The sequence below is a fragment of the Rhinopithecus roxellana genome, chromosome 16 (assembly GCF_007565055.1).
Source record: "Rhinopithecus roxellana isolate Shanxi Qingling chromosome 16, ASM756505v1, whole genome shotgun sequence".
Taxonomy (NCBI): Eukaryota; Metazoa; Chordata; class Mammalia; order Primates; family Cercopithecidae; genus Rhinopithecus; species Rhinopithecus roxellana.
Window position 1 is genome coordinate 69,307,039 of NC_044564.1, and position 13,527 is coordinate 69,320,565.

Here is a 13,527-nt window from a genome sequence, read left to right on the forward strand (position 1 = left end):
GTTATTCATATTTAGGATATATTTAAGAAACATATATCTTTCACTAGCTTGAATATATGAATTTGGAGCTGCAAATGATGATCTTTAGCCTTTGACTCTATAACCCCCAAAGTTGGTAATATTTAATTTAGATTAATGTGATAATGTAGTCTTCCTAAGAACTGATTCAAATGTAATTTAAATAATGTCTATATTCATGCTTTTCAGAGGCTTACTGAGAAATTCTTTATCTTATAAAATATAAATTTCAGAAATATATCATGGTCTATTATAAATTTTTAGAAGTCAAAAATTATTCTAAGGAATATTGATGCCTCTCTTTTTGAAGCCTATGTAGGAATTAAGTATTATGAGCAATTTGATACTATACATGGATATTCATTTCCTCTGGCTAGTCCACAAAGGCCTTTTTGAGCAATAAAATACCCATAAAATAAGAAGTAATACTATTGTAACAGCACACCACGAGGACAGGAAAACAAAGTATTGAAATCTGATTTTTAGGAAAACCAAGTTTAATCAGAGATGAATGAGCAATCTTCATGAGACTTCCGCAGATATTTGATAGTCTCTGTTTCTGATAACTCAATCATTATAACTGTACCTGAAAAGTTATGGCCTTTTTTCGTGTGTATGTCTTTAAAATTTATGAATGGGGTATTTATCATAGACTGCAGTCAAAGAATCTCTCATCTGCATTTACTCTGAGAGAAACTGCAAGGTGGGTGACTCACTGCCGTCAGGGTCCCAGAGCTTCTCCCGCTGGAGTGTCAGCTGCAGGAGCCTTACCAGCTCAAAACTAGATGCTATCACATATCCTGTTGCCTGTCTGCACTCCCATAGGAATTTAGTAATTAAGTTTCAACAGAGCCATCTTGCCAAGCCTAAAGACAATCCTGGTGCCATAAAACCGGCAGATGCATTCAGCCAGCTCACGAATACACTTTGGGGCCCTCCCCATAGTTGAGGTTGCAGAGGTTTCCTGTGTTGAGAAAAAAAGTGTTGGCCGGCGCGGTGGCTCCAGCCTGTAATCCCAGCACTTTGGGAGGCCGAGACGGGCGGATCACAAGGTCAGGAGATCCAGACCATCCTGGCTGACATGGTGAAACCCCGTCTCTACTAAAAAATACAAAAAACTAGCCGGGCAAGGTGGCGGGCGCCTGTAGTCCCAGCTACTCGAGAGGCTGAGGCAGGAGAATGGCATAAACCCGGGAGGCGGAGCTTGCAGTGAGCTGAGATCCGGCCACAGCACTCCAGCCCGGGCAACAGAGCGAGACTCCGTCTCAAAAAAAAAAAAAAAAGTGTTTGGAAAAGTTCTCCCAAACTGCATTGGCTTGGCTTTAAACGCGTTGGGGTATACAGATGCAGGCCGCTGGCCCAGCGTGCTTCTTCACCTAGGTGGTCGCCTGCACTCTGTTCCGGCGCTGTGCATGCTGAATCCTTGGACACTTTTTGGTTCCCCAAGGTAAAACTAGCAGCAGGACTCACAGTTTATCACCATGGTTGCCAACATCCCACCTCGGAGAAATACTGAAAAAACTGAATCAAATATGAGTGGTTTATTCAACTGAAGTTCAAAATCTTTGATGAAGCTTATATCCCTTGCAGTGTAGCCTGTCAGTTCCTGGTTAACTTTCAGCAAAACACATTTTCTTGGTAAGATGAAAGAATTCTGAAAATCGATGACCATGGCATGTGAAAGAGATGATTTAAGTGAATGTCTGCCTTACTTTCAAACAGCAAATGATGCTGTCCTTAAGTGGCAGTCCAGGTCTCACCACATGCTTTTTCAATTGATGGTGTGGCTGGTCTTTCATATGGGAAGACTACTTGGCTGATCATCTTCTGTTCATCTCCCAAAGTGAGCGCCAAGGGAACTGTTCAGTAACTTTATATAAGTTTACAGATAAATTTCTTTTGAAGTTTCTGGGCCATGGTTTGAATAAAGGCCATGGGAAGTTTCTTTTGTTCCATGGGAAAAATGAAAAGTCACCTTTTCTGCATAACTTAGAAGATTAGGGAGTTTGAGGCCAAGTACCATACTCCCTTCATTGTTTCCAACCATAGTGTTTTAACTGCCCATTTATCTCCTTAATTCAGTTACTTCAAAGGTAACATCTAACCCATTTGGAAATGCATCGTCACCTTGACATGTATCACTCAAAAAATCCACTTGTCTAAAAAATTCCTGGATGAAGAAATTTTTCACGGGCTTCATGAGAGTTCCACGTTACCTCAATGAGGTTTTTAGGCTTAAAAACATCTCCAGTTTTACAAATGGTGATAGTGTCTTTATTTAGTCCATCCAAGCCCATCGAAATGGGGATGTTGAACAGCCAAATCTTTGTTTTTAAGAATTTCCTTTTTGGCTTCACTTTCACCTTCAGCAAATTCAGTTTCATTTTCTGATGCTCCAAAGCCAGATCCTCTTGGTGGAAGAGGCTCCAAACTCTGTTGTGTACAGTGTCCTCATGCTTCCTTCTGCTGCCACCTGAGAGAGCTCCCCAGGCCTGACCAATCCTCAGCTATGAGGGCAGAGGCTGCTGTTATTTACTTAGATACAGATAATGCTGTTAACATCACCCTGAAACATCAAGTATTATTTTTGTTGATCTGGCATTTTTTTTTAATTGGTTCTGAGTAGATATTCACTTAAATCATCTCTTAAATTGGGGTGGATTCTTTTTTTCTTGCCACCACTCAACTCCAGTACCAAAAAATATTGACAAAGAGGGTGGAGGAAGAATATAATTAAAGTGGTAAATAGTATATAGGACATGTGAGGAATAGCTATTTCTATGTTGAATTAACTGAGTTTAAGCAGGAAAAGGAGAGTAAAAAAGAGGAGTTCAGAAAGACGTTGCACAGTTTCTCCTTTAGGATATCAAATAGCACTACCATCGTCTTTCTTTCCTATTGAGGAAAGGAGTCAGAATGGGTATGCATTGCAACCTCATAGTCATTAGTAAGGATGTCGTATGTAAGTCTAGTGTTTAGGAGGGCTATGATTGAACTCATAATATTACCATATAAACAGTGAGAAATTGTATTGGTAGTGATGATGATGAATTATTCTGGATATACTTTTGGTTCCCATTATCTGTTCCACCATTTAGTACCTGGTATTTAGTTTTCAAGAGAGCTTTTCTTCTCGTAACTTAAACAGAAGATTTGAAATAACAAACCAACAGTCAAACTCTTTTTTTCTGTGAATAGACAAATATTTATTTTTCCCATGAATACTTGAAAGTCAATTATATTAGTTAACTTTCTAAATTTCACATATAACATGTTTTTACTATCCATTATTTTCCCCATACTTGTGGGAACAGAAGTTTAAGTGATGTGGTTCAACAAATTCAATTAAAATGCATTCATTTAGTTATTCAGATTATTTTGAAATAAACTACCTTGCTAATATCACATAGGTTAAAATTTGCTATAAAGGCATATAATGTTAAAAGTATTCATATAGATTAAAAGTACTTGTTAAATGTTTTGAGTATTTTTGGTCTTTCAGAATTAAAAGTATTAGTAAACTGTTTTGAATAATTTGACACTTGAAATAATAGTGTTGATTTTCATTTTGAGAAATAATATTTAAACATAGTTACAAAATAATTATTTAATTGAACATTAGCTAGAACTTATGTTACAAAGTATAAGGGCATTGAATTAATTTAACTTCTTGTAAATGTTATTGAGAGTAGCGATCTCTTATCCATATGCGGATATCCATATTTCTCTGATAGAACCTAATTTGAACACATCAAGACAGATTGGCATTTTCAGACCCATAAAAAAACTGCTTTGTTAATTGCAAACCATATTTAGTATGACCTTATAACAAAGTAGCACCTTAAGTGTCATGCTTTGTCTTTAATGTGCACACTGGAGCTGGGTTCATCTGTACCAGACAACTACACTTCATGAAAAGAGTTTTTTTGCTTGATAGGCAATTAGCAGTAATTAGGAAGATTCACCTCAATAAGATGTCAACAGGAGATTGTTTAAAAAAGTTGAATGTCAGTGACTTAAAAAAGGAAGTTCTTCTGACACCTGTGTATGGCATGTGAAACATGAAATGTTAATTTAACTTATCTGCTTATTATTCATGCACAATATTATTTTGTCATTCAGACTCTGCATTGACAGAGTGTAAGGGTGTTAAAATAGTGTTGCTAGAATAAAAAGAGGATTAATCTACCATTGGCCAATTAGCCAAAAGGTACTTAATGGTCTCTAAAGGCTACTGAAGTCTAACTACTAGCAAAAGCATTGGTGAAAAGTCCTCTATATTACCTTCATTTGCTTGACATTTTGTGAAACACAGTGTAGCCCTTTCATAACTGCAGTTGTCAGAAAATAGTTTATAAATGAGTGATGCAGTAACTTAGTGGATTTTTCATAAGAAATTTTGTTACATAAATAATTACGTCTCTGCCTAAGATCTTTTTTTGGTTATTGGTTTTTAATTTTTAATTCTTTCTCTTGGTGATCTCAAGTATCGTAACAAAAGTAATGTTTTAAATTTAAAAGTCTTGTTACTAAACTTGGAAGTTATTAATCTGAACTATTTACCTTTTTAAATAAGTCTTATATGGAAGATATTTATTAGTGACATAGAAAATGATGGCATTGTCTTGGTAACTCATACATTTTAATTGACTGTGAATTTAGTCCTATACCCGGACAACATACAGAATTTTATTTCTTTCCATTTTATCCCCTTTAAAAGTATAATATTCTCAATCAAAGAACATTGATTCTATTCACAGGAGGGAGAATATCATTAAAATTATGGTGACTTTCTAGGGAGTTCTTGCCTATAGAATTTACATATATCCCGTTCAATTAGAATTTTCTCTCCAGTCTCATTTATTTACATTCTGGTAACATAATTTATGTTGTAATTTTTTAAAAACACAATAATAGGATTTTAAAATTTCTGCCTCTACTTAATTATGAATCGGAATAATCAGATTGCGAGAATGTAAATGAACTTATTTCTGTATTCAACATTAAATAGTCTTAAGTCAGTCCTAAGCATAATTTAAGATGAGATATTTTGGAGAAGTTACTGGAAACAGATCATTCTCGTTTGATGATCGCTTTTCTCTACTTGGATTGTCAAGCCTTTTGGCTTTCAAAAGGAGAAAGAAAACGTGGAGAGTACATTATTGTTATAGATGGCAACTAAGCCTCACTTTTTACTCTAGTTACTGATTGACCTTTTTCAATATTGAGCGTCTCACCGTTGCTCCAGCATGGACTGCAAAGTGTTCTTTGGCCACCAGCTATTTCCTGCATGGGCCTCCCAGAAACTCTGATCCAGTGTCTCTGGCATTCCACCTCATGTTTGGCTGTATTTTCTAGAATTTTGTGTCTTTATGTTTCAGACTCCACTATCCCAACTATTTCCAAATTTTTTAAATGGTTCATTACTTTAAATTTTTAATCCAGTGGTAAAAAACAAATGGGAAAGACCGAACTATGTCTTTGAATGCTGTAGGATGGATATTGTCCAGAAAGAAACTGTAGGTCAGAATCATTTTCATTTTAGAAGTGAAGAGCTATACCCAATCCCATTTGTTTCCCTTGGAACACTGCTTCTGAACTGGTTGGATACCCAATAGCATTTTCTTTACATGTGCTACAAGTAGCAGCATGTTCGTTGAATAGGCAGATATTGAGTATTTTATTCTTCCGAGACATCAAGATCAGAGAGTATCTAAAAATATATTGTTTTGGGAGTAATCAGGGAAATGATTTTCTCAGCTTTTTTTCTAAGACCTTTATTTCTCATTATGGGGCCAGAAGAATATTTTCCAAGGACCTTGTTTTATTTTTTCTGAGAGTTCGTTCCTGAACATTAAAATGTTTACCAGGTCTCCCTGATGGAGAAGGGATGCCTGATGTCCTCAGACTGCCCCCAGTTTACTGACCAGTGATTAGGCAACTACTTTCTCTTGAGTAGAAGTTGGAAAGCAGAGTGGTCATAGATCTAAGCTAGTACATTCAATGCTGTACTTAGCTTCTAGATCACATTTTACAGAACAAATCAGGGGAATATGGGGAGGGAAACAGGCTGTAGCCAGCATTTACCAGATAGGAATTGAAGGTAGCAGCAGTTCCCTCAGCTTCCCGTTTTGTTTCTTCATAGCACTTACTATAGTTTATTGTTACGTATTTCTGGATTACAGACTAGTAGCTACCTAAGGGCAAGGATTATTTATAACCTTTTTCTTACTGAAAACAGAGAACTAGCATAGTGCTAACTACATAGTGTGTGTAAAAAGAATAAATGATAGGTATTGAATCAGGTTCTGAATCTAGGTACTCCATATCTAAATCTCCCAGCAAATGTCAAGTTGGTGCTACGAATAAAAGCAGTTTGTGAATGAAATCCCATATAAGAAAATAAGGGAAAATAGGCCAGGGGAGACTAATTTATCCTATTCATGGGATTCTAGTTACAACTGAGAGCAGCAAACAAAAGCTGCTGGCCAGAGCCTTTTTGCTTGTCAGTTAAACTACAAAATGCAGATCTGGTAGAGGCAATTTATATTTCTAGCATAGAAAATGAAACATACAAATAAACTGAAAAAGAACAAAAAAATTAAAAGGAAAATGGGGGTCAGGCACAGTGGCTCATGACTATAATCCAAGCATTTTGAGAGGCTGAGGCGGGAGTATTGCTTGAGGCCATGAGTTCAAGACCAGGCTGGGCAACACAGCAAGATCCCATATCTACAAAAAAATTTAAAAATTAGCTGGGTATTTTTACTCACTGTAGTGCCTGCTACTCGGGAGGCTGAGGCAGCAGGATCCCTTGAACCCAAGAGTTTGAGGCTGTAGTGGGCTGTGATTAAACCACTGTACTCCAGCCTGGGCAATAGAGCAAGACCTTGTCTGAAAAGAAAATGGGGCAATTTGTAAAGCAATTGAATAAATAAAATGAATACAAAATTATGGATAAAGAAAACAAAATTGATCCAGAGTGAGAATATTATATAAACTCTACACACTGTGGGGTTTGGGAGACTTTCTTGAGATGGGACAGAGTGGCAGTAAGATAACAAGAAGTAGATTGTAGAAAGGCACTGATGTAAAAAATATCAGGACCCATATTAATTTTCTGTGCTACAAAACACCACAAATTTAGCAGCTGAGAAACAACATATGCATTCATTATCTCACAGTGTCATTGGGTCAGGAGTCTGATACAGCCTAGTGGGGTGCTCTGCTCAAAATGTGGCAAGGTTGCAATCAGTGTGTCAGCCAGGCTGCCTTTTTTGAAAAAAAAGTTCAGTTCCTTGTGGGTATAGGACTGAGGTCTGTGGCTTGCTGGCTGAGAGCCAAGGATCATTCTCAGCTCAGTGAGGCCTCCCTTAGGTCTTGACTTGTCACTCCTTTCATAACATGGCAACTTACTTCTTTAAAGCCAGCAGGGGAATCTCCCTGACCTCAGATAATGCCTCTGGCCTTCTTTGAAAGGGCTCATCTGATTAGGTCAGGACCAGCCAAGAAAAGCTTGCTTTTGATGAGCTCTCAGAAACTTGATTAGGGACCCTGACCCTAATTACATCTACAGAATTCTCTTTGCATATAACATAATTTAATCATGGGAATGATAGCCTATCATATTTCTGGGTCCCATACAAGGGGAGGGTATTGTACCAGAGCATGTCATCTGAGAATTGTGTCTACCACAGGATATTAAACTGAAGAGTAAGTTTTTCAGTACATTCTTATTTCTTCTTACAGTCGCTTAGAGAGTTCTCTCTTTTTCAGGGATTTATGCTTCCTCAATGTTAAATTTAAATAAATTATTAATAGATAGTGTCTAGTTTAAAAATTTTATAGTATTAAGTTCTATTTTATAACCTTTGGTTAGAAATAATTGACTACACGTAAATCAATACGAATCTCAGTACTTATTCTTATTGAAGTCAACTTTTAAATTGAAATAGATGTTTGGGAGACTGTAGACGGATTGCACTGCTGTGGATATAGAGTCAGAGGAGCATATCTGCCTTCAATACCTGTGTAGTAGTGTAGGAGAGATCCTAGATTGATTCTAGTCAAACAAGTAACTATGACTTAAGACAAACTAAAGTTTCTGTCATGGGAGAAATTACCAGGTTATTATGTATATACATGTTAAAGTTTTATTAATCTAGCTCCTCAGCCTTTAACACTTCTCAGACACTATTAGTAGCCTTTACCACAAGATAACAATGCTGACAATGAACATCTACTACGTGTAATCACAGACGTTTTAAGATTCTGTCCTCAAGATCAACTTTGTTAGGTAGACAAGCACCATCTCTTTTTAACAAAAAGAGGAAACAAAGCCATGTGCTTGTCCAAGCTCACTCAGCTGGTAAGCAGTAGACCCAGAGAATACGAATCCAGAAATTATGATTCTTCCATGGGTGTTTTGTTATCACTTGTTCTTAACATAATGTGACTTAAATGCTTATAAATATTTGCTTGAAGATGGAAAGGTAATAGTAGAGAAATAGGAATCATGCTGCTAATAAACAAGAAAACTCACAATTTTAAGAGTAATCTTAATTTATTGGTAGATTTTATAGCACAGTCTCTTTCTAACACGGTCACCCACAAAAGTTGTCTCACAATCTAGAGCAAATGTAAGCAAAAGAAAGTTGTTTATACATTTTTTCTCATCTATAGCTTTCTCAAGTAAGAAGTAGAATTTTGGCCGGGCGCCGTGGCTCAAGTCTGTAATCCCAGCACTTTGGGAGGCCGAGACGGGCGGATCATGAGGTCAGGAGATCGAGACCATCCTGGCTAACATGGTGAAACCCCATCTCTACTAAAAAATACAAAAAACTAGCCGGGCGAGGTGGCGGGCGCCTGTAGTCCCAGCTGCTCGGGAGGCTGAGGCAGGAGAATGGCCTGAACCCGGGAGGCGGAGCTTGCGGTGAGCCGAGATCGCGCCACTGCACTCCAGCCCGCGCGACAGAGTGAGACTCTGTCTCAAAAAAAAAAGAAGTAGAATTTTTAAACTGAGAGAAGTTAGTAAGAGAGCTCCAGTTATTTGTCCACAATGCTAAGGAGAACCAAAGGTTTCCAAACTGATGGAATGTGTGATTTACATATTCCCTGTTTTTCAACAGATGCTGTGTAGCATTTCTATGCATATATAACTAACACCGGAAATATGTTTTCAAGATTGTAGATTTTAAATATTGTTTAATCAAAATGTTATATTTTAATAAAGTACAGGTCATTTAGTTTACTGCCTCTATAATTTCAGTATTTCTTCATTTAATACATTTTTATATTGTCAAATTGAAGTTGAAAGTTACAGATGCATGTCTTTTAGAAGAATGTATATATTGACTTGGTGTTTCCTCAGTGGGGGCACATTTATAGTGTCAGGATCTGCCAGGTAGAAAGATTAGACAGAAATTTGGTGGCATACAAGTATAACAAATGAGAGAAGCCACCTAAGTATTCCAGTAAGAAGAAAAGAACAAAGACGTCTTCCTGAAGGAGGAATACTAAGCTGCCCTTTAAAGATGAGACAGATTTCAGCAGAAAGAAACACCATGTGTAGAGTCATCCATGTAAAAATGGCAGGCAGGTTTGGGGAATGGCAGGCAGGTTATGATGCCTGACCGCAACACAAATTGAAGCCTAAGCTTAGAGAGCCTTATTATCCACAAACATTTGAGCTTTATTCTATTGGAATGAAGAACCCATGAAGGGCTTTGATTAAGGGAATAACTGGTCGGTGTTGTTTTAGGAAGTTGTATAAAAGGTGGAATGAAGGTAGGGAAAGATTGACAGGAGAGAGAGGGTTATTGTAATAGTCTTAATGAGATAATGAGGGTTTGCATTAAGAGAGTGGCTGAAAGGAATGAAAATGAGAAACATTATGTAATTTGCAGAACCTGACAATTGATTGGACATAGAGAATGAATAAATAGGGAAGGAGATGGATTCAAGCTTGAATATTAGACAGGAAGATTTCCAGGTTTAAGGAAACTAAGAGTTTACTTTTAGATATTAATTATTAGGTTCTTTTGAGACAACTCATGAACAAATTTCATGGAACAAATTTCATAAACAATTTCCTAAAATTCTGTAGAACCATGCTTTTAGATTATAAGGTAAAATATAGCCAAATAGTTTTTTTCACCACAGCATACTTTTTATGTTGCCAGAACATAGTTTAATCTGAAGTATATCAAGTTCTAGTTTTGAATTCATGATCTGAAATATTCACATTTAATAATATACACTTACATATACAAATACATATATAATGATGGTATAGTTTCTAGAAATTGTGTTTTAAATATAGTGTTAATACTTAAGTAACATGTTTCATGTTCATCTTACTGTATACTTTAGCTACATCTTTTGCTATTTCTAACTGGAATTTTTAACAAAGAAAAATTTTTCCCCCTCTGAGAGATTTCAGTATCATTTTGTCTAATTGTACCTTATGTTAAGGTACCACATTATAAGCTTCTTTGGAATAATAAAATAGTAATGCAAATACCCTCTTCAGCAGCTCTGAGTTATTATGCCATTATAGTTTGGTGACATTCTGCTGACTATAGATTGGTGAATGAGAAGGGCTAACGCTAAGATGGTTTCTTTTACACTCCTTCATAAAAACATTACTATTACGTCATTTAGCAAAATGTTTATGCTATTAAAAATTCCAAATGTAAGGAGTTTAGTGCATTTCTACCTCAACATTAGAAACAGGACTTTTCAACGATCAATCAAGTGCATAAAACTGATCGAGTTTGTTTGCACGCTATTTATTTGAACTAAATCTCTAACAAGCCTCGTCTGCTAATTGGACTTAACATTTATGTTGCTAAATGAGAAGCATTTTGGCTGCTATATAGGATGGTAAGACCTACCCAGTGGAATAAACAGCTAACATCTGTTATCCTGTCCTGCTCCAGCTTGGCTTTTCCCAGTTAAGTACTACATCAGCCCTGAAGTCGAGGTTATCAAATATGTGAATCTCTGGCTCACCCATTTATGTGTGAAGGTAAAGAAATAGTATATCATCAGTCAGGACCAGCCAACCAAAAGATATTGAGTACAGCTGGTTCACTTTGTTTTAACTTTGCAAACCCTACTACTATAAGCAAAATCTAATAGAGGTTAAGATTTTTGTAAAGTTCATATAATAACTATAATTAATTTCAGTTCTCTTTAATATTTTCCTAGCTGTAGACTTTTATACTGATAATTGTTAGATTAAATGTAGTTACTTTTATAATATATTTATATTTATTTTCTTTTTTTAAAAAAAGAAGCTAAATTTGGATTTGGCTGGGCTTCGGAAAGAAAAAGAAGATTTACTAAAGAAATTGGAGTCCTCATCTGAAATCACAAGTTTGGCAGAAGAAGTTTCCCAAGTAACATTTCCACGGATACAAGTTACATCACTTGGTCCTTCAAGGAGCACGGATTTGGAAATGAAGCAATTACAGTGTAAATTAAAGGTGATTATAAAGTTTAGTAAGCATGAAAACATGTATTATGCTTGAATCCTGCAAGACATATTTATATGAACACTAATTTTTTCTAATAAAGGTAAATTATGGTATAGATAATCCAAAATTATTAATATTGCCATCATCATTAATTTTTAGCCTGGTGGATTCTTATCTGGTAATGAATACTACCATTCTCTGAAAAAGACAAGACACCATGAAATCCTAATTTAGGAGCTGATGTAAACTGGCCAATATCTGCTACTCTAATACTTCTTTCTGCCCCCACGCCTCCCTCCAGCTGAACAGAATCCTTTCAGACATGTAATATGTCAACATAAATAGAATTGCTTTTTTCTACATACTTCCAGCAAGTTGAACTTGAGAGTGAAACCAACCCACTTTTGCTCTCTGCTTCTTCTCCCTCCCGCTTATCTCCTCCTTCTCTGTCTCCAACCAACAACCAAATTAAAATAGTAGGAAGTATGTAGAAAAAAAGCAATGAGAGGGGAAAAAAAAAAAGAATCTAAGACCAAGCAAAACTGTCAGCAACTTAAAAGTAAGGCTATCCTTAGTTTAAGTAGAATTACCTTGTAAGAAATAGGATTTGTGAGTGAGTTTTAATTGGAAAGTTCATTTTCATGCTTCTTAAGCCCATTTATTCCTCACATATTTAAATATTTTCTTCAGTGGGGATTGCTAGCTAGAAGCTAAAAAGGGCAGTGTATATGGGACCATTGCTATAATGTGAGTCACTAGAAAGAAAATCCTGATTATAAATGCACAGAGTACATTAGAAATGGAATAATCATCCCTGTTAGGAGGGTACTGGAATACTATGTTGAATTGTCAAATAGACTCATCATTGTTTTCAATCCCAAATAGGATATGTGCACCCTTCAATAATATATCTTTTAGTGCAGATTTACTCATAGGATAAATAGGATAAAACTTAAAATAAATGAGTTTATTATTGCTTGAAAATAATTTGCTTTGTTAATAGTAACCAAATATACAAACTAGCATTGGGATTCTTCTTGAATACCATCTTCTTTAGACAGTTTTTTTTTTTTTTTTTTTGAGATGGAGTCTCGCTCTATCGCCCAGGCTGGAGTGCAGTGGCCGGATCTCAGCTCACTGCAAGCTCCGCCTCCTGGGTTTATGCCATTCTCCTGCCTCAGCCTCCCGAGTAGCTGGGACTACAGGCGCCCGCCACCTCGCCCGGCTAGTTTTTTGTATTTTTTTTTTTTTTTAGTAGAGACGGGGTTTCACGGTGTTAGCCAGGATGGTCTCGATCTCCTGACCTCGTGATTCACCCGTCTCGGCCTCCCAAAGTGCTGGGATTACAGGCTTGAGCCACCGCGCCCAGCCCTAGACAGTTTTTATGTGTAAAACTTGGGTCAGTCACAACATTTTATAATCTTAAATAACTTATAAAATATTAGAAATGTGAGGGAAAAAGTGTTATGCAGTTTTGGGGCATGAACCTTAAAATGTGTCTCTGAAAATGAGGGATAAAATGTGTAAACTGAACATTTCAGTGTTAAGGTTTCATATAGAGAAGATAAAATCATTGAGATATTCCTTGATCTTATCTATCACATAGACTTTAATTCTTACTTCTGTGATTCTTCATGTATTTAAGTCCTCATGATTCTAACTTTGTTTTTCACCAAGATAAAATAGAGTGCTAGATCTAGTATTGTCTAATCTGACTTCTAAAAGACATAGTTTTAAGTTGATTTATACATAAATCATAATTTATGATTTTTACATAAACAGTTTTTCATTGATTTATATTTTACTTATTTTACTTACTACAAATGGTCTAATAATTTTTGGTAATAATAGATCCATATGAGTGTCTGTAAGTTCTTTGTATTATGATTTTTCATGGTGTAAGTTTTTACCCACATACAGGTCTCTCTCTTGGTTTGGAGGAATGTGTGAATCAGAAAGAGAACTAAAGCAGTTAGTTTGAATTGATTGTCCATAATCTAACCTAGAGTCTTGGAACACTGACCAAACT

The 13,527-nt window shown here is 36.2% G+C and overlaps 1 protein-coding gene and 1 pseudogene across 2 annotated transcripts in view; one reads left to right on the top strand and one right to left on the bottom strand.

Annotated features, from left to right (window-relative positions):
- Nucleotides 1-13,527, top strand: part of CNTLN (centlein) — a 391,924-nt gene that overhangs the window by 326,797 nt on the left and 51,600 nt on the right. For both annotated transcript variants that reach the window (XM_030920397.1, XM_030920398.1), the window contains exon 19: nt 11,316-11,507. In XM_030920397.1, the coding sequence (XP_030776257.1) occupies nt 11,316-11,507 (192 nt within the window). The remainder of the gene's footprint in view (nt 1-11,315; nt 11,508-13,527) is intronic.
- LOC104662564 lies at nt 800-5,669 on the bottom strand (annotated as a pseudogene).